Below are 18,217 nucleotides of genomic sequence, written 5' to 3' on the forward strand. Positions count from 1 at the left end.
ATCGGCCTCTCCCAACCATGGGTTGAGCCTTCCGTCGCATCTTGGCTATCGAAATAGAATCCATATCGAATTTTCCGGCCGCATGGTTGTGGGTGCCTCACGTCGCTGCTCCCGAAATTGTGGTGTTTTGCTTGTGTCCAACGGTTATCACCATCCCAGCCCTGCTCATCTGCCTGCCGCTGTGCCGGCTTGTGACGGGCAGAAGCCTTCACCCGTGGTCTGCAAGATGCTATTTCTGCGATGCGTAAATGGGGCTGAGGCTTTTGATACCGGACCACTCTTGAAGGGCCCGGCCACTGCAAGCAACCGCCAACGGCGACAACGAGTAACATTGCAGGAGACTGTCCATTCCAGCCACGTGAAGCTGCGTGACACCCTGATCACTATCGACTCTGTTAGCCCAAAGACTCGAAGGTAGGCTGGGGCTGGCTGCAACGCCCAACCTCTCGCTATGGTTCTCCAGCACTTGGCTACGACTAGCCGCCGTGTCACACTCACCGCTCAGCTCCCGCCCAACATCCCCAACCGCACCAGCGAACTAGCGGGCAGTCGAACACGCGGCAGTTCTTGCGCTTTCGACTCTCGTCTCCACACTGGCCTGTCTTATCGATACCAACCCTGCCCCTCCATTCGAGACCCCGCCATCGTGATGAAGTCCTGTACCAGCCTGACTCTTGCATGCCCGCTCAAAGTCTAACAGCGACCTCACCTGCGTCTCGCGCACCAATCAGCGCTGGTGTCAGCCATGCATCGACGGCCATCGGTTGGTGGCTGGGCAGTGCGTGAGCTGCAACATCCTGCCTCCTTCGTGTGTGCCAGCCCAGCTGTGCCAGCCGCGATCATCGTCGTCCAGAGGGTTCTGGAAGGCCCCTCCGGAGGACAGGCACTGCGATCGTCGCGACGACTGGGGCAACGATTCCCGCCATGGCATCGCCAGCCGCCGTTGGTGTCCGATGGCACAATGGTGTTGCTGCGATGCAGAGGCCGTCTCACAACAACCGCCATGCCCCGCCCTAGCACGCTGATTGGAGTATGCATCGGGATGTCGTGCAAATAGCCGTCACACCGCCCCCTCCGCCGCACTTCAGATCTCTCTCTCGACTCTGCGGCTGTGGTGAGGCTGGCTGTTTGATCCTCGTGGGCGTCGTTTAACATCGTGAGCGTTTATGCGTTGGATGCACCCCAACAACAGCAACTCCGCCATCGGGTGTGGCACAAAGAATGCGTGCAGCAGGAATCGCGGCGCAGCGGCGGTTAGGATCGTCAAGCCTGGTACATATTAAGAATCTCACATCAGAATTCTGAAACGAGGCTGCTCAAATCAGCTGTGCCGCAGCGCTTCTACTGGCCGCCTTTTACGGCCACTTAGCGTTATCAAGCCAGCCTTTCTCCGAGATAGCGGGCGTCGTTGGACTCATGCAGGCCGCCATAATTATCTTTCCTGGCGAATCGGTGATCCAACTGGCTGGATTTGGCGGGATAACTCACTCGATCTTGCACCATTCGATGCCCTACCTGCTCAAGCGCCCGCGATAGCATCCACGGTTCAGCATAGATATTCGTGACGTGTTCAGCTATTGAAACCGAGCATGCATAAGCGGTTCTGCAGCGCCCATCTTAGAACGTCGGCGCTGGTAATTAATTCGCTCTCTGGCCGTACTGCGGTCCGCCCTGCGCCGGCTGCAGAAGTGCATTCTTGCTGCGGCCTCTACGGTCATATTGGAAGGAATAATGTCCTCAGTAACACAGAACAGTTCTTGAAAGTTGTGATGCACAGAGCACGATTCTCCCACAAGAACAGAAGGTGGGCGTAATCCTTCGGAACTCGCTGTCGCAATGCGGGTGAGATGTCGGCTGTCTCGTGCAGAAGATCCCAGAGTTGAGTACAGTCTTAGTTCAGGGACATTATTCTTTAAGCAACAGTGATGGTTTCATGAACTCGTTGGATCCACGATCGCTCTGTCATTCATCACTGCTTCCACGATTGACCGGATCCATGGGGGGCCGGGACCTCTGACGTGCAGAAAAAGGCCAGACGGGGTTCGTTTCGAAATGTACCATGGTAGGCCGGTTGAATTCTGAACCTTGGTTCACTGCATCGTAGGCCGATCTAAACATGGCTCAGGCTATCTATATCGGAAGCCCAGGGATGAGTGCGGTGCTGAGATTGTAGTCATCGTCTCGAGGCTTCCATCCGACGGCGGAGTACTCATTCAAAGTCGCATTATTGGTCAGGTATGCTGAGATCGTCGTATTCACCAAGTTCGGTGGCGCAAAGCCGACTTTTCTTGAAACATGAAACAGGCCTATTCTAGGCTCAGCAAAGTTCTCGGTGTCGTTTTGATGACGCATACTCGTAGGTAAAGCACCAGGTTGTAGCCAGTCGACGTGCTTCAGGGTAGTTGAACATAGCCCTCTTCGACCTTGTCATCGACTGAGTGGCATCGTCAAGCACCATCATGTTGTGGTTCGCAGTCTGCAAGCTTCACGGGCGGGGAGCCGTCGCCGGCCATTCCATGTGATCTCGTCGTCAACGACATTCTTGCAGTCTCGAGGAAACCACCCTACGCGAATAAATCATCTGACCGCTTTTGAAAGAGTGCGAACATGACTGACTGGTTTCGACAATAGATATGAAGGTTGATAGTACAGGAAGTCGACCATCGTCACGTTTTGATGACATTGTCGCCTCGGTGCTGGGCACACATGCTGTTCATCAGGTGTCGATAATGCTACATGATGCATAGCTACCATAGATTAGGTAGACGCGGAAATATAAACAGCGAGAAATATTGGTACAAAACGTCGATTGAGAAGCTGTGACTGAGGAGAGGATTTGGCACTGACTGTATGCAGGTAGTAGCTACGGCCCAACGAGGGGCGTGTTTAACTCGAACATAGCAGATTGGTGAAATGAAAAGGGAGGATACTGCTACAAATGTAGAGGATGCAGATGTTGCAGCGCAATCCGTAAAGGTGTACGCTCTCGGCTTTGACTCCCAGGAAGTGGTGCTGTATGATCTAAGTGAGGCGCTCTCTGTCAAGATCCAAGGAGGATAAATTGGACATCGAAGAGTAGACCCTGTAATCATTGCTGGAATAGGATCAGAGTGTCCATTGTCTTTTGCGGTTGTTGTGGTCGCTGGAGTTGAAATCGCGACGCGGAAGTGGCGAAGAGTGGCGCTATACCTGCTTGGGCCATCACCAGCTCGACCAATAATGTCGATAGGATTGTATAGATCACGTGACTATTCATGATATACTTCCTCCCACTAATGCCTTCTCATATCTCTACGCTACATATCCCGACTCACAAACATTCTTCACTTATTTGTACTCCGCTGCTATGTAGATTCGTGGCAGAATCGGCGCCCAACACGTGCTGCTCACTGTCCACGGTTCGCCTCCTAGGCTGCACTGTGTCTTGATCGCAAAATCCAGCAATCGTGCAACTACTGTTCAGCTCTCGCACAGTTCTCACCTGACCGTGCGTACTCGGATGCCATAACGCAGGGCGATGTTTCGACCACCCAGCCAAGCCGCGAATCCATCTGCGACAGGACAAGTCGACCGTCAACCACGAGAACGCCTGTCTCAAGGCTCCGAGGCTGCTGCAATGCGCTTCACACCGCACTGTCTTGGAAGCCTGCAAGCAAGATGTGTCCTAGAGGCGAGGATCGTCGACCGAGCTGAAACCTCCGGATGGCAGCGCATGAACACGGCTCGGCAAGAAGTCTGCTTTCCCTCATGAGCCCGGTCGTCTGATGCGCAGACGCTTCACCACGGTGCAAGGAAAACGCGAGAATGGGGATGCTTGGGATCGCTGCATGTGATGTGCGACGTGACACAGCGGCCCTTTGGCTGCTGCTCTCCACGTCGGACTGCCAGCGCCACAATTCACTCCCTCTCAGCCTTACGGGACACCTCCTCTCGTCGTCGGTAGTCGAGGGCCGTATTTGCGGCCTCCTCGTCCAAGCAGAGCTACCGAGTTGTGGGTTGTTCGTCTCGTGCCTGGCCCTCGAACCATTTCGACGCCGCCGACGACAATGTGGTGTGCTTCTCGACGGATGGAAACCCCTAGCTGCATCAGCCATCGGATGTTCCATCGGCCTGCCCTCTCCTCCCTCGTTCCATCTCTTCGCGCATCGTGCTCCATCTCGGTACATACTGGCTTCCATTCTCGTGCCTCGCGTGTGAGACTCGAGCCAGCGACGTCCTGCGCTGCAGAACCTGTCAAGACGAGTCTCTCCACATGGCAATTCTGACATGCGACACGCGCACCACATTGTGCGCATACACATCCGCGCCGAGTTGCGAGTCATGCATGCTGTTGCTTTCCTTTTGTCTCTCTGCATCACATCGCATTTTCTTTCCTCCTTCGCTCTCGTACCACGTCGCGGATCTGGACTCGAGAACCCCGGCCTCTTAGGCATCCGCCATCTCTTGAGCCGCTGTAGCAAACGTCCCACAAGCCAGCCACCACCTCGGAGGACTCACCCGAGTGTTCCGGGTGTAGAAACAGCACGTCCAGGCCCCTCTCCATGCACTCTCTGTACCCTCCCGTGCCACAATACAGCGCTCAAGCCCCCTTGTCCAACCTTGAAATCTCATCATCGCCCCGCCACTCCTCCACCCTAGCCTCTTCAGCCCACCCAATCCAGCGCCTCGCATCCCAACCTATAGCGCTTGCGCGATCGCACCGCAGATAGCGGGTGGTTCTGCATCTGTGTCTGCGCCTCTGTCCGGCCCGTGGAACGTGGTGCGAGGGGCTGGGTCCAGGTCTAATCTGCTGGCCGTGCTATGCGGGCACGAATCGGCCGGGTTCGCTCGCGGGTACTCCGTTCGTGTTGCGAGGTGGCTGGAGTTAGAGTTGTGAGTGACGGTGAGGTTGAGAAGTGAGTTGTTGCCAGTCGGAAGCCCGCGGTGCGCGACACATTGAGGTTACGCCATAACGGCTCCCTTGGGGACGACTTGACAGGTCTGAGGTATCGCGTTACTCAGAGGCGGAGGCTGTGTGCGAGTGCGAAGGAAGTGTTTATGCTTTCCAGGCCTTTGGGAGGAGTGAGGATGCGGTGGTTACGAGATGCTGCCAGACGAGATGGCTGTGCAAAGATGCGGGCGTGAATGTGAACGTGTTTGTGCACGCTTAAACTGTCTGTCATCTTGATGCGGTTTACTAGATGCTTTTCAGCAGTCTGCTGTGATGGGAGGGAATATGGAAGTGATGGCCATGTGATTAGAGTAGCAGAAGAGATACCTAATACCTATCTCCGAAGCTTCCATATCACGTGTTATCACTCGCTGCTCCGTGAGATGTTTCCAGGGCTGACCAGTGCCATGCTTTGCCTGCCAGATCATGTTCTCATACTATATTGAATCTCAAATGCTGTCTCGCTTCCTTCGCTTTCTCACCTTGTAAATTGCCCTGCTTTTCGCCTCAGGGCATGTTGCGCGTTTCTCATTCTCCTGTCTATTCCGCATCCCTATTGGCGTCAACCCCTGTGGCCCTCTTGCATACTCCTGTTTCCGTCGCTCCATCCTCAAGTTGTCAAACCTTACAATCCATCCAGCTCCTTACGCCACTCGAAAGCCTCCCAGCCAGCGTCCCCCAGGTGTCAATAGAATCACCATGTATTGTCGAATCCTCTTATATAGCTACGCCGTTACTAGATAGAACTTTCTTTCAAATGTGATATGGAAATGGCGAGAGGTAAAACGAAGAGGTGGAAGATGTATCAATCGGGGTGACGGGGCGTCTGGACGTTGTCTCCAAGGGTGTCGATGTTAGCCATCGTGCGGTACCAGTAACCGTGGAGGGAACTCACCCGATTCCTAATACTAAGTCTCCGATCTCGAACTCCCGGTCGGGTTTGTCGAGTCGGGACTCGCGGCGCTCGCAGGAAGGTATCACGCTTGCGCCCGGCGTAGCGGTGTGTGCTACCCTCGCTGTCAGTCCTGGACCAAAATGAGATGCGGAGAGTTTTCAGACGATCGTGCGCGATAGTCGTGGGTGTTTCCGAAACGGCCGGTCTAATGGTGCTGCGGAGGTCGAGATGTAGCTCTCCCTGCCATTTTGCCATCTCGCCATCTCTGACTGATGGAGTTTCCCTCCCCTTGACGGCGATGTCGGTATTCGTAGCGGACTCGATGTCGACGAGATCCTTCCAAGGTTTCGTGCAGAATCATGCCTCCGAAAAGTTTCGAGAACATCTGATCTCTAGTATCAAATTCCCGTATTCCCCGATCCAGGAACCGCACGAAAGAACCTCCCAATCATGCTTTCAGCGATACCACAGGAGTTGCTCGCTCTCCTCACCTTTCGTCCTTGAGATGCTGCTGGTGGGTCTAACCTGCGGCGCGGCTGGATACCCGAAATTATGTATCTTTGCGAGGAACTGGAGAAGCTCGAGAACGATGTTGATCCCTGGCACCCTGCGCGAGGATGTAACAGCATAGCGCCTTTCCGTCGCGGGGATGAAGAGAGGGGTGTAGCTTGTTAGGGGAAGGTTGATTACCGTGTCGGATGTGATGGAAGGCGAAAGAGCAGGAGTGAGGAGGTCTGCCATCTTAGAGGTGGTGGAAGGCCCATTAACGATCTCTGCGATGATGTCGACCTCCTCGAGAAGGTTTTTGCGGACGACTGTGTGCAGCATCGTCGTCCTAAGATAGCTAAGAGGGGCACTGTGACTACGTCGTGAAAGGGGTGAGGAGCGGTCGCTGGCCCAAAAGTCGATGAGAGAAAAGCCAACCTCGAAGATTCCAGAAGGGTTGAATTAAAAGGCGAGACGTGTCACTGGTCACTTGGAGGATGGCTGGCTCATTGAGCTGTTTATTTTCATTCATCGCGTGCATCTAACCGCGTCTTATGCTAACGTGGTTCAGAGTACCAAGGTCGTCAACAATTCGAGAAGCCAACGGAAACGGGTTACCAGAAAGGGGATGGATGCTATCGTCAACGTACTCTGCTATGATCATTAACTTACAGTGTCTTTCATGGCCCTGCTATCCCCACGGATTTCCTACTGATGTCTGCTATGTCGCCTTCCCCTAGGACCTTAGGTAAAGATCATAATGTCGACACTCCCGACACCATAAGATAATTGATAGCAATGAGAAAGCTTCGGCAGGCTCCCTTCGCTCTTTCATTACAACCATGGATCGAGGCGCAAGCTCTGCAGGTAGCATGATGGTGCGTGTATGCCAAGTCGAAGCGCTCTGTTGCGAGACCCAAGGTTGACCCTCCTTAATGCTACTGGCCACGTCCCAAAGTCTATCGTGAGCGCTTGGCTGCCGTACAATATGAATACATTTTCGAATTTCCCCTCTCTGCCCCCCTCACATACACTCACCACCACACTTTCTAACTAGCTGCGCTTGTGACTGCACTTCTACATACACTTCTAAGTACACTTACCCGACCACCGAAAACTCCCCCAGAGCCATGGAGTCTCCTGGTTACGCAAACCTCGCTGAGCAACTCGATTCTACCGAGTGGCGCGACACGCCCACCCACGTAGACAGCAATTTCGTCGCTATTTTCGACGCCGTCGACCAGTTTGACATGAGCTATTTCAACTTCGATCCTTCCGTTCATACTGGCCCTACAAACTTCATCCTTGAAAACGGTGACCAGCACGAGTCAAACGAACCCATCTCCAATCCTCAGTCCGATGCTGCTAGCGCGGACTTCAGTTTTGGCGGTATCAACCAGTACGACCCGTACGACAAGAGCGAACGCATCTCTGATCCTTCCTTGGATCTTATCGATGCCGCTTCGGAGCAGGCTCTAAGCCCAACTTTAGGCATAGAAAATGCTCCCCACAACGATACGCCTAATACGGTCTCTGTCGCACCTCCTCCTTACGACGAAGCTGTTGCGACCGCCGAAACGGCTCCAGCACCCTCCCATAATGGTCAGCGAAGTCTCAGGCGCTGGTCCTTTACGCATCCGGAAGCGCATACTTTGCAGCCGATACCTTTCCCCACACATCAACCGCCTCTTCAGGCATTCTCAGATCAACCCCCCTTTCAGCCTCACAGCATGGGAAATCAACAGCAGACTTGGGGACATCCTGCCTATAGCAACGACCCCAATCTCTCCGTCCCGATGCCAGGCGTACCCCAACCTTTCTACAACCATCAGGCGCTTGATATGGGGAATTGCACCCTTCCGCCCAGTCCTGCAGGCGCACCAGGTCCTCCTCAGTTCTTCAGCGGCGCCACGGAAGACGCATGGGCTGGTAACCATACCATCCCCGGGCCTTACCCGGACTTCCCTCCAGTTCAGAACATCATGTATAACAACAACTCCCACAACCAAGTGTATTATCCCCCTCACGCTCAAGCAACGTTTCCCACAAACTTCGCTGCTGCTCCGGCCCCAGACATCACGTATAACAACAACTCCCACAACCAAGTTTCGTACAATCATCCTCAATTTCCAGCGTCGCTTCCCTCATTAGGACCTGTCATGCTTCCATACAGCCCTGCGGGAAACACACCGGATACGGCTATCAACGTTGAGGGTGACGATGGGGCTGAGAGCTCCGCTGCTAGTACTTCCAGCGCGTCAACACCCTCCCGTGGGAAGGGGAAGGCCACGGCGTCGAAAAAGCCCCGTAAACATCCTTGGTTGCCGGTCCAGCCGCAAATGCCAGAACACCCAGGTACCCCAATGGGACCTGTCCACGAGCAGAATTTACGGAAAGCCCGCGAAAAGCAACAACGACGAGCCAAGAAGGAGCAAGTGCGGTTGAAAGCCGTGGAGGCTGGAGGAGCTCAACAGGTTGAAGAGGTTGGACAAGTTGGACGAGTTGAAGAAGTTAAAGAAGTTAGAGGAGTTAGAGAAGTTGAAGCGGAACTCCAGAGAGAGCTTCTTCCGGTCGTGTTGCATATGCGTGCTGCCGAGGAAGCAGCTGAAGCTAGGGTGCATCCAACGGCAGAAATCGCACCCTGAATATTAGGATTTATACACGTTCTTGGAAGCGCCCTAGATGTATCAAAATTAGTTACCCTCCAATGTGAAATCTTTCGATTGCATTTCAGACGCGTGGAATCGGCATGTCTGATCCAGCGCGTGCAGCCTGTGAAATTGCATGTGCTGGAGCTCTCTACTATCAGGAAGTCCTACATAAAAGAATCCAATCTCATTTACGTTGCAATTCTATCCTCTATAGCTCCTCCTGATTCAGCGCGTCTAGAAAATGACATCACCTATATCAACCTTGCAAAATCCTAAGAGGTCCTTCAGAGGTATATCCCTATTGGTGATGTGACTCTCATGATATCTAAAAGCCCCCGAAGAGATATCTATCTGTGCAGGTCTCGACCTCACGCCGTCTGATCTTGGCATATGCGGTGAATGAGGCACGATCCCAAACTGAAGAGGTATTGTAACCACCGCTAGCCGTGAAATTCCTATTATCCGCTATTCACCTGGGCACGCCTATTGTGTCCCATTCTCCCACCGAACAATAGCCACACTAGCGCTGAGGGACCAAAAGCGTCGACGATTCCAGACTCGACCTTCTTTTTTCCTTCAACCTACACACACAGACAGATTTGCAGCGCTTGACTACACACATCACACCACGTAGCATTTCTTCCTGTACAGCCTCAAAACACATCATTCACCTCTCGCAACGTCACCATACCAGTCAAAATGTCTCCATCCACCACCCCGACCTCCACTCCTCCCAAGCCCGCTGCCGCCACCGCCTCCGAGGCCAGCCCAGACTCTGCTGTTGCCGGCGTGAAGCGCAAGACCTCCGACTCCCCTCCGGACGCCTCCAAAGTCCGCGACGCCATCTTCGCGATGAAGCCGCAGCGAGTCGCTCGCCGCAACGCTTCACCTCCCCCCAAGCGTCCGAAGATCAAGAACGGGGCCGACGCGCGCCACTTCTCCCGGCTTGAGCAGGAAATCGAAGACGCCAAGGACCGCAAGCGGATGGATGAAGAGGACGAGAAGAAGAGGCAGGAGCGGAACAAGAAGTGCCGGGAGCGATATGCGCGCAAGAAGGAGGAGGAGAAGCGCGCAGCCACGAAGACGAAGATTGCGGAGAAGATGAATGGAGGAGAGAAGACAAAGGGAGAGGCTGGAAAGAAGAGAGACGAGAAGGTTGGAGAGACGGGAGACGAGATGAAGGATGCGGCATCGCGGAAGCATTGCAAGCCCAGCTCTCCCATCCACCGCAGCGACTCACCGTCCAGGCGCAGCTCCAAGTCCCCATCTCCGGCGCGCAAGGTCCCAGCCCAGAAGCCCGCCTCCAAGACGCAGGCCATCATCAAGCGCAAGGTCCCAGCCCAGAACCCCTCCTCCAAGCCGCAGGGCATCACCAAGCGCAAGGCCACAACCCCGAAACCCTCCTCCAGTGTCCAAAGCATCGCCAAGCCCTTCAAGAAGACCATCAACACAAAGCAAACCTGGCTCAAGGTCGGCAAGCCAGGCATGTCCAGGGAGCTCCTTGCGCGAGGCTTCGACTGGGCGACTCCCGCCTACTGCAAGACCGCCAAAGGAATCAATCTCGTCAGCTTTATCCTCAGAGATGATGTCACTCCCCAGCCGAAGGTCCATGAGAAGCTCCGAGAGGAGAGCTACCTGTCTGTGTCGTGCGAGAACCTGCAGGCCAAATTGGCGGAACGGAGGAAGGATCCTGCAGCCTTCCGGAAAGAGCTGGAGGACTACACTGTGCGCCATTCGTATGGTGATGAGGACTGGGTCAATTACATGACTTCGGGTACGGACTGTAGGAGGAAGCTCGCAAGGCTCTGTGCGGCCCTCGACTGGCTGGATGCCGCCAAGGAGCTCGATATTGAGTCGGAGAAGTAAAAGATTTGAGGATGATGATGGAGGCGCAGGAGACGTCTCGGAGGGTCAAAAGTGGTGTCAGTTTGGAAGTGTTTGTGGTCTGATTTTGGGTCTCTTTCTTTTGGTTGCTGTTTCTGGTCTGGTTTTGACTCTCCTTCTCATTTTGCATACTTTTCCTGTCCCTTTTGCTGGTAGTGTCGCAGCGTCAGAGAGTCTTCGACTCCCCATGTAGGGTAGCAGTTCCGAAAGCGTCGCGATGAGATATAGGATGGAGAGAATTCGGGTAGCTGTCCCCGGATGAAATTAACTGCGGTTTGGCTTCTTATTTCTAAGCACTGTATATTAGCATTATGGAAAAGCTTTATCACACATGCTTGCCACTGTCACAGGTGCTCCATCACATCATGAAACATCAGAATACGATGTTAAATCCTCGAGGGCGTAGATTTGGGTGGTCGCAAATGCACTTTTGAGGATGCAGTAGACGAGGTGAAGTCACTCCAGAGGAATCAAATCTAGCGTGCTGACTCAGCATATTTCCCAACTCCGCGTGGACGCTTTCGCCGCTTTTATCCACAAAATCCAACATGTTTACACAAAAGCAATCGAAAACGCTCATCGCCGAACTAATCATCATCCCCAGTAGCACTACACGCGGTATCCAGTGCCGCCCCCGCAAACCCAAACACCTTATCCAGCCCATCAGGAATCAAGGCCCCAATGCTAAACACCGAGCCGAGCGCACTGCACACGCCCGCATTCCCTGGATCCGGATCGCACGTAATGTGCGCCTCGATACTCGCGACTTCGTACCCGAGCCTCGAGTCATCCTGCGGGACGCCGCGCGCGATGATCTTCGTGAACGTCGGCATCGTGCGGTAGGTTCGCGTCACGTCGTTATAGCACGCCGGCGAGCATCCCGCGTTGATTTCGCTGTCTGTGATCACCTCTGTGACAAACATGGACGTCGAGCCGAACTTGTCCATTTGCGTGCGCAGTATGGGGAGCACGGCGGCGTTGATGTCGTTGTCGTTGCAGTCGAAATGGACCTTGCAGTTCTGGGAGGTGCCGAGGTCGACGGGCGTGGTGTCGCAGATGTGCGAGTCAGTGTTGAAGCGCTCGGTGAGATGGGCGTAGATCTCGTTGGCGGGCGGGAGGTCTTCGACACGGATCGTGTCGTTGGAGGCGGAGACGGAGACTTTGAGCGCGTCCTTCTGCAGGCAGCGTACGTAGCTGTTGCAGGTGCCATATTTCGCGTCCTCGTACGTGTATAGTTTGTCGGTCAGGCAGTTGTAAGAGCTGCTGCCAAACACGGCATGGCCGACCCAGACGCCGTCGGGCCCATTTGGAGGATTTGGGTCGCCGGGATCTACGGTGTCGATAACAAAGTCCGTTCCGGCATTGGACTTGGCCTCGTAGTGTTTGTTAGGGTCGGTGTAAAAAAAGTCGAGCTCTGCCGAATGCTGTACACAAGGTCAGTCAGGTAACGAGGTCTTTCTTCCCTGCTCAGGAGATCTTACCAAGTCGAAGATGGCCATATCCGCTGGGGCGCCTGTATCGCTTTCATGCACCCACCATCCGGCCATGCCCTGCTCCCAGCCCCCCTCTGGCTTTATGTCGAACAATGCCGCGCATTTCATCATGCGGATTACGTCGACGTGGACGTCTTCTCGAGGGACAACCTTGGCGGGAAGGACGGCGGAGTGGACAAGAGGGAGGAGAAGCGTAATAGCGCTGAAGCCTGTGAATTTGTACATCTTGGTCGGAAGGAGTGTTGAAATGGGATTGAATTAGCAGTTTAAGAGCTTGATGGCTAGAAACGATAGGGAAACAAATTGATGAAGAGATTGACAAGGAGATTGAAAGCGGGATGTCGAATTGAAGATAACAATACTGCGAAACTTCAACCTCTTAAGTACTCGCCCACGGACTACTCGCTCTCCTCTACCCTTCGTCAGATGACTATATCCAGCGAGAGAATGCTTTCCCCTGCGCTGCTCTCATCATCCCATCATTTCCAACAGTACTGCCTGTCTACAGATATTTCCCTCATTCGAAACATAGATGTTATTTTGGGTACCCATCCCTACCATTCACCTCCATCCAGTAAAAGGGCAAAAGGAACCTTGGTAGATCCTTCGTCGTCGGGATTGTAGGCGCGTCCTGGCCTAGATTTATGTTGATGCTGATGGTGTTTGGGGCGCAGTACCTGCCAAGGCTTGCATGGGATGTAAGGTCGCTCAGTGAACGCAGCAAGTTGAGCCATGGCTTGGCAGAGAATCCTTTTGCATGGCTGCTTGGCTACTGGGAGCCCAAGTTGCTTGTGTACATTTTATGGTGTATTTGTGCTGTTAATGCACCTCCGAGTCCATCAAAACTTGGTTTGATCATTGAGATTTACGCCAAGTGGATGGCTTCGCAGCTACTTGCGAGCTATTGCTTGTGCTTTGAGTTCGTCCTCTACGATGCCCAGCTTCTGAACACTGGTAGTAACTTGTAAGCGCGTCTGTCAGTCCCATATTCGGTGTTGTTGTCAACTTCATCACCAGTATACTCGCTAGATATCTTGGCCCTGAGACTCCGCGATCTCGACAGGCTCTCTTAAGATTGCTGCATACACAAAGGCCTATGTGTCTGCGCATACTGATTCCACCTGCACATCTCCATCCTAAAATTAGATCTCGAGCGCCCACCTCAGGCAGCGCAATTTCATCTCCTCACCAGGTATGTACCGTAGCATCGAAAAACACGTCCGCGCACTCGGCAAGTATTCATCTCAGCCTCGTTTCAGCCATTCCCCGAATCGGCCCTTGCTACCCCAGCATTCCTCTCGGCCTCGTATTGGCCAGCGATGCATCTGGTTTGAAACGCTTATTGGCGCCATCACTGAGGCTACCCTGGATGGTGTTGAGGTTCGATTACGCCAAGTCGCGTGCGCGGAGACGGAGTAACGATGGGGCTGGGATGTGCTCGGCGACACCTTGTGGACACAGCTAGCTCATCTCGCGCTGTGAAGTCTATCTAGTTAGCTTGTTGATTTCTATGTGGGCGATGCAACCCCAATTCCAGAAGCCCGGTTCACTGCCCCGGAGCTCCTTGAGAAGTGATTCCCGCGATGTGATTGCACTCGGAGCTGTCGCCAAGTGCGGGCCGCAGCGGGGCCTGGGGGCTGCGGAGCCACTTTGTCGAAAGGCGATAAGTTTAAAGCGACGTGCACCCTTGGGGACGGAAAATGCGTGTGGCGAGGTGCGACTTAGGGGGAGATGAGATAGGGTACCCAGGTGGGGACTCAAAGAGTCCCGGGGACGCGGGCGGGTTTTTGGAGAATTCGATATATGTGAATTGCAGTGAGGTAGGAATCACGTACGTCACGAGTCTCGTTCTGAACAGTGTTGATACAGCTCTGAAGCTACTCTTGGGGTATCACTATAGATTCAAGCAAATAGCAGCCCAACCATCGCTTTAATACTCTCGTAAACGCCTCGATCCCTGACCAGATTATCGAAGGTTGCTGGGACCTTCTTTAAAGAGTTCCTCGCATCTGCATCGTGCCCTATATCGCAAATGTATTAGCACAAGATGTCAGTATCGAATAGTCATGAGAACTTACAAACTCTAGGAAAAGCAGCAGAAGCCTTCACAATAGACTTTGCCTCCCCAGTCCAGTCAAAGCCAATGTCCCAACCGATTTTAAGGACGATCTCCGAAGACTCAAAGATCAACAACTCTCTCCCAAGATGCGTTAACAATTGTTTCCGGGAGACTCTCGCTTTGCGCTTCATTTTGGTTTTGCCCTTCTCGGCTTGCTCGCCGCCAGCAGCAACGCCCGCAACTGCATCCTCTTCTTCTGTACTGCCTTCAGCGTCCTCATCACTGTCGATGTCGCGTGTTGCTGGACGCCCTTTTCGCTTTCCCGGGAGAGCTTTGCCTCCGCTGCTCGCGACATCTTCAAGCAAGTGCTGGCATTTTTGCCAGCATTCCGCTCTTCTGATAGCGACATCCAAGAAAGACCCAAGGGCCCACGAAATCGCTCCCAGGTCCTTTTCCCGCGCTTTCCCACGGATCCAGGTGCCTAGCTCTCGTTCTGCCCACTGGGAAAGGTGTGTGATGGATAGCTTGACAAGTTTCTGCTTTGAGACATCTATCGTCATATTCATTTTGGCCGCTAGGAGCTTTCGAGGTTCCAGTACCTCAATCGAGTGGGTTTGATACAGGTCTGACGCATTGGACATATCGCTTCGCGTGTTTGGGATGTCAATCCGCGATTTGTATGTGAAAGGGGTGAACAATCGGAGGTACGGCAGCGGATCATCCAGATCTAGAGGGGCATGAGATGGAATCGGTGTGGCGAGATCCTCTGCAGACACCTCCGTAGTTGCCGGAGGTGGTTTTGAGAATGGTAGGAAAGAAGAGAGAAGCAAAGAGATGGGCGCAGCTTTTGGGTTTTCAGCCACCGAGACTGACACATCCGTATTGTTTATTAGGGATCTGAGGGGCTCGTTAGTTACTGTAAAGCATCTATAGATTAGATGACACTTACACCAACTCGTCGAAACCGAAATCATCGGGGAGTGCCCCTGACGACGATTTGCGACTAACCTCCACAGCACGTTCATATTGGCTGACCTCTTCCTGCAACGCGTCCATCTCACGTTCCAATCGCTCCTTCTCTTGCTTCTTCTTTCCTATTTCAGGATCCACTGGTGCCGCCTCCACCAGTGCCCCCGCTGCCGCCCCCGCTGCCACCTCCTGCTGCCCACCCTCTGATTGAAGCTGTGTATCTCCCTCCAGAGGCGCATCCGTCATAATCGTATCATCCGTATTCATCGGCGGGGGAGCCTTCGGTCGCAACGGGGAGGTAGCCCTTCCTCTCCGGGGTCGCTTGCTCGGTGACGAGTACAGTACCCCCTGACCTGTCTCTCGCACACTCACTTCGTTTGAAGCAAGTGGGAGGCCATCCTCTTCCTCCCGCACTGGTGTTCCAGCTTGCGCGCCCGCATTTACTTGGGTTTGCTCATTCGTATTGACTGCTTCCGCCTGGTAACCAATTGAAGCGCCGCGGCTCTTCGATCTCCTCTCTGACCCAGCGCGAGGCAATAGCCCGGGATTGAAGCGTGCCAAGCTGGCTTTGGTTGGCGATAGGAATGAAGCGCGTGTTGGAGTCCTCGCAGGGTTGTCTGTCGTGTTTGCGTCGGGAGGAGTGGTTTTCCGTCTTTTGGGAGATCGCGGATCCATAGTCGCAGGGTAGTCTGTTATGCGCGACAGAATCGTAGAAAATAGAGGCGAAGTGTAGGTTGACGCGCGAGGTCGTGACAGAGGGAGACGCGTTGTGGTGTTGATGTTTCGGGTGGGCTTGCCGGGGAGATCAATCGGAGATCGGCCCGAGCGCGAATGACGCTTGAAGCTTTCACCTTGATTTCTTTTCCTCCGCCATTCACCATTGCGTTGCGCCACTTCGTTTTGTTACTCCAGCGATATGCTTAAGCTTCAGATGGAAGCTTTGTACTTCAAATAGAACTCATCACGACCCATGAGACTTCGCCCCATCCTTCACAGGACCGAGGTGCGGATACCAGTCCCTCCGCATGGCACCCCCGCGGGCTCTCCGCTGCTTCACCTGCCCCTCATGTCTGCCGTCTATGAGCAAATCACGGCCAAGCATTGCATCCAGAAGCATAGGCCTTCAAAACAGCGACCGGATACGCCGCCGCTACAAAGGCTATATCGCCGAACCGGGCAGCCAGGCCAACCCCATCCAAGGTTTCTATGCAGGTACGCTAGCTTCAGCACCCCGGAAACGCTCTAGATACTCACCATGATTTAGATCTCATATCGCAACCCCATGCAAAGGTTCAATCTGCGACCCGAGCCGCTCCGACCCCGCCACCCGCTGAGTCCCTCCCCACAACGCAGAAGGAAGAGACCCTCGCAAAAGCACGCATAGTGTTTGGTTCGCGTCTGGCTGGCCCGGCGGAGCATCAAGCGGACAGAGAAGCTTCGTCCGTAGTCATAGGGGGGGTTAGGGTCCCGCCGCGGCCTGCGCAACCGGACAACTGCTGCATGTCTGGCTGTGTGAACTGCGTGTGGGATGTATACCGTGACGACTTGGAGGAATGGGCTGCTAAGAGTCAAGAGGCGAGGGCCGCATTGCAAGCAAAGCGAGTTCGTGGAGAGGGTACAGGCATGATGGTCGCGCCGGAGGGCACGCCGCAACACGTAGCAACTAGCATGGACGATGATGGCGGCGGGAGTGAGGCGAATTGGAGCGCGCAGCTAGGGACGGGCAAGGAGGACTTGTTTGGCGATATACCCGTTGGCATAAGAGAGTTCATGAGGACTGAGAAGAAGTTGAAGCTGAAGCATTTACAGGAAGGGAGTGTGGGTTAGTTGCATCTTGAATATTGGATACGTACATTTTTAGACCTTAGAATCAACTTTGTAGTTGCAGTGGAGAATGAACATGCTTGATTGTGACTCTTCGTATAATGCGTTGCTGGGTATTGGGAGCCTCGGATATCCGCGTAGAGCTCTTCTTATGCCTGACCCACGCAGTCCTTAGCCATCTGGGTGCTCTTATGCCCTGCTTATCCTCTTCAGTCCGCTAAGTGCACTCAAACATCGCTCTCCCTCCCATCCCCAAATTCCCCCGTATCACATCTCTACCCAGTATCCCTGATCCCCTAATCATTCCCCACATCCACCCCCTTCGCCTTCAAATCCACCCTCGCCAGCTCAATCTCCGCCATCAACTCCTTATGCGCCTCAGGCACATCATTGAACGTAAACACGCCGTATCCAAGCTTAAACAGGAGGTACGAGCCGAACGAGACCAGGCTCCAGAAAGGCAACTAAGAATACCCCGTCGCATTAGCACATGTATTTCCCAGGTCCACAGGAAGGTGTTGGGAGGGGTTTTCGTACCACTGGAATTATCTCGTCCTGGATTTTGGGGGAGAAGGGTACGAAGCCGAGGAAGCAGGTGAGGTAGAGCTATGGGTTTGTTAGTTATGTGGCATGAGTGTACGTGGGGATAGGGGCCGTACAGAAGAGAGGAGGAGAGCTATGGAGATTGTTTGCTGGGCGCGTGTCATTTTGGTGGGCTGGAATTTATGCGTGATATCTGGGTTGTAGCACAGGATAAGCTGGAATTGTAGATTGGGATTCGAGATGGTGTCGCGTCGAGACATATCTCTTGGGCTCAAAAATATCGCTTATGTAATTGTGGTGCTGTCCAATCAGATTAATGAATGTTCGAGGTTGGAAATAAAATCGTGTACACTCTCCTACCGCGGTCTGAAGTTCTTCGAAGTATTTGCAAAAATCGTAAATAAAATCTTTTCAATAGTGTTTGAGCTTAACAGGCACCTCAAACAGCGGGATCTACGAGTTTGAAGGTTCGTGGAGTCGTCC

The 18,217-nt window shown here is 53.7% G+C and overlaps 7 protein-coding genes across 7 annotated transcripts; 3 read left to right on the forward strand and 4 right to left on the reverse strand.

The window, feature by feature from the left end:
• Window positions 1-5,393: 5,393 nt before the first annotated feature.
• Window positions 5,394-6,653, reverse strand: BDZ99DRAFT_568084 (uncharacterized protein; the record flags this gene model as incomplete). The annotated part of the gene is made up of 2 exons (XM_033727753.1): window positions 5,394-6,161; window positions 6,351-6,653. 2 exons carry the CDS (start codon window positions 6,651-6,653, stop codon window positions 5,736-5,738), a joined length of 729 nt encoding a protein of 242 aa, XP_033581434.1. The 3' UTR covers window positions 5,394-5,735.
• Window positions 6,654-8,412: 1,759 nt separating this feature from the next.
• On the forward strand, window positions 8,413-9,014 carry BDZ99DRAFT_460123 (uncharacterized protein). Its single transcript, XM_033719319.1, has one exon. The coding sequence runs from the start codon at window positions 8,471-8,473 to the stop codon at window positions 8,954-8,956; it is 486 nt and encodes a 161-aa protein (XP_033581435.1). The 5' UTR covers window positions 8,413-8,470; the 3' UTR covers window positions 8,957-9,014.
• Window positions 9,015-9,661: 647 nt separating this feature from the next.
• Window positions 9,662-10,828, forward strand: BDZ99DRAFT_473528 (uncharacterized protein; the record flags this gene model as incomplete). The annotated part of the gene is made up of 1 exon (XM_033721833.1): window positions 9,662-10,828. One exon carries the CDS (start codon window positions 9,662-9,664, stop codon window positions 10,826-10,828), a length of 1,167 nt encoding a protein of 388 aa, XP_033581436.1.
• A 605-nt stretch (window positions 10,829-11,433) lies between these two features.
• On the reverse strand, window positions 11,434-12,564 carry BDZ99DRAFT_473529 (uncharacterized protein; the record flags this gene model as incomplete). The annotated part of the gene is made up of 2 exons (XM_033721834.1): window positions 11,434-12,270; window positions 12,328-12,564. The coding sequence occupies 2 exons, from the start codon at window positions 12,562-12,564 to the stop codon at window positions 11,434-11,436; spliced, it is 1,074 nt and encodes a 357-aa protein (XP_033581437.1).
• A 1,621-nt stretch (window positions 12,565-14,185) lies between these two features.
• Window positions 14,186-16,127, reverse strand: BDZ99DRAFT_437427 (uncharacterized protein). The gene is made up of 3 exons (XM_033717582.1): window positions 15,348-16,127; window positions 14,418-15,295; window positions 14,186-14,360 (listed from the first exon to the last, which is right to left on the reverse strand). Exons 1-3 carry the CDS (start codon window positions 16,040-16,042, stop codon window positions 14,242-14,244), a joined length of 1,692 nt encoding a protein of 563 aa, XP_033581438.1. The 5' UTR covers window positions 16,043-16,127; the 3' UTR covers window positions 14,186-14,241.
• A 319-nt stretch (window positions 16,128-16,446) lies between these two features.
• Window positions 16,447-17,194, forward strand: BDZ99DRAFT_486294 (uncharacterized protein; the record flags this gene model as incomplete). Its single annotated transcript, XM_033722764.1, has 2 exons — window positions 16,447-16,579; window positions 16,632-17,194. 2 exons carry the CDS (start codon window positions 16,447-16,449, stop codon window positions 17,192-17,194), a joined length of 696 nt encoding a protein of 231 aa, XP_033581439.1.
• On the reverse strand, window positions 17,183-17,938 carry BDZ99DRAFT_507043 (dolichol phosphate mannosyltransferas-like protein subunit 3). Its single transcript, XM_033724213.1, has 3 exons — window positions 17,851-17,938; window positions 17,729-17,797; window positions 17,183-17,655 (listed from the first exon to the last, which is right to left on the reverse strand). The coding sequence occupies exons 1-3, from the start codon at window positions 17,896-17,898 to the stop codon at window positions 17,488-17,490; spliced, it is 285 nt and encodes a 94-aa protein (XP_033581440.1). The 5' UTR covers window positions 17,899-17,938; the 3' UTR covers window positions 17,183-17,487.
• Between the last annotated feature and the right edge of the window lie 279 nt (window positions 17,939-18,217).

The sequence above is a fragment of the Mytilinidion resinicola genome (genome assembly GCF_010093595.1).
Source record: "Mytilinidion resinicola strain CBS 304.34 unplaced genomic scaffold BDZ99scaffold_4, whole genome shotgun sequence".
NCBI lineage: Eukaryota > Fungi > Ascomycota > Dothideomycetes > Mytilinidiales > Mytilinidiaceae > Mytilinidion > Mytilinidion resinicola.

What these genes read in the sequence shown, in the direction of transcription:
- BDZ99DRAFT_460123 (XM_033719319.1), top strand. Translation starts at nt 8,471, where the DNA reads ATGCTTCCATACAGCCCTGCGGGAAACACACCGGATACGGCTATCAAC.
- BDZ99DRAFT_437427 (XM_033717582.1), bottom strand. Translation starts at nt 16,042, where the DNA reads ATGGATCCGCGATCTCCCAAAAGACGGAAAACCACTCCTCCCGACGCA. An exon ending in TTCGGTTTCGACGAGTTGGT is followed by an intron (nt 15,296 to 15,347) that starts GTAAGTGTCATC and finishes CGAGCCCCTCAG; the next exon opens with ATCCCTAATAAACAATACGG. An exon ending in TGCTGCTTTTCCTAGAGTTT is followed by an intron (nt 14,361 to 14,417) that starts GTAAGTTCTCAT and finishes TTTGCGATATAG; the next exon opens with GGCACGATGCAGATGCGAGG.
- BDZ99DRAFT_507043 (XM_033724213.1), bottom strand. Translation starts at nt 17,898, where the DNA reads ATGACACGCGCCCAGCAAACAATCTCCATAGCTCTCCTCCTCTCTTCT. An exon ending in TAGCTCTCCTCCTCTCTTCT is followed by an intron (nt 17,798 to 17,850) that starts GTACGGCCCCTA and finishes ACAAACCCATAG; the next exon opens with CTCTACCTCACCTGCTTCCT. An exon ending in AGGACGAGATAATTCCAGTG is followed by an intron (nt 17,656 to 17,728) that starts GTACGAAAACCC and finishes GGGTATTCTTAG; the next exon opens with TTGCCTTTCTGGAGCCTGGT.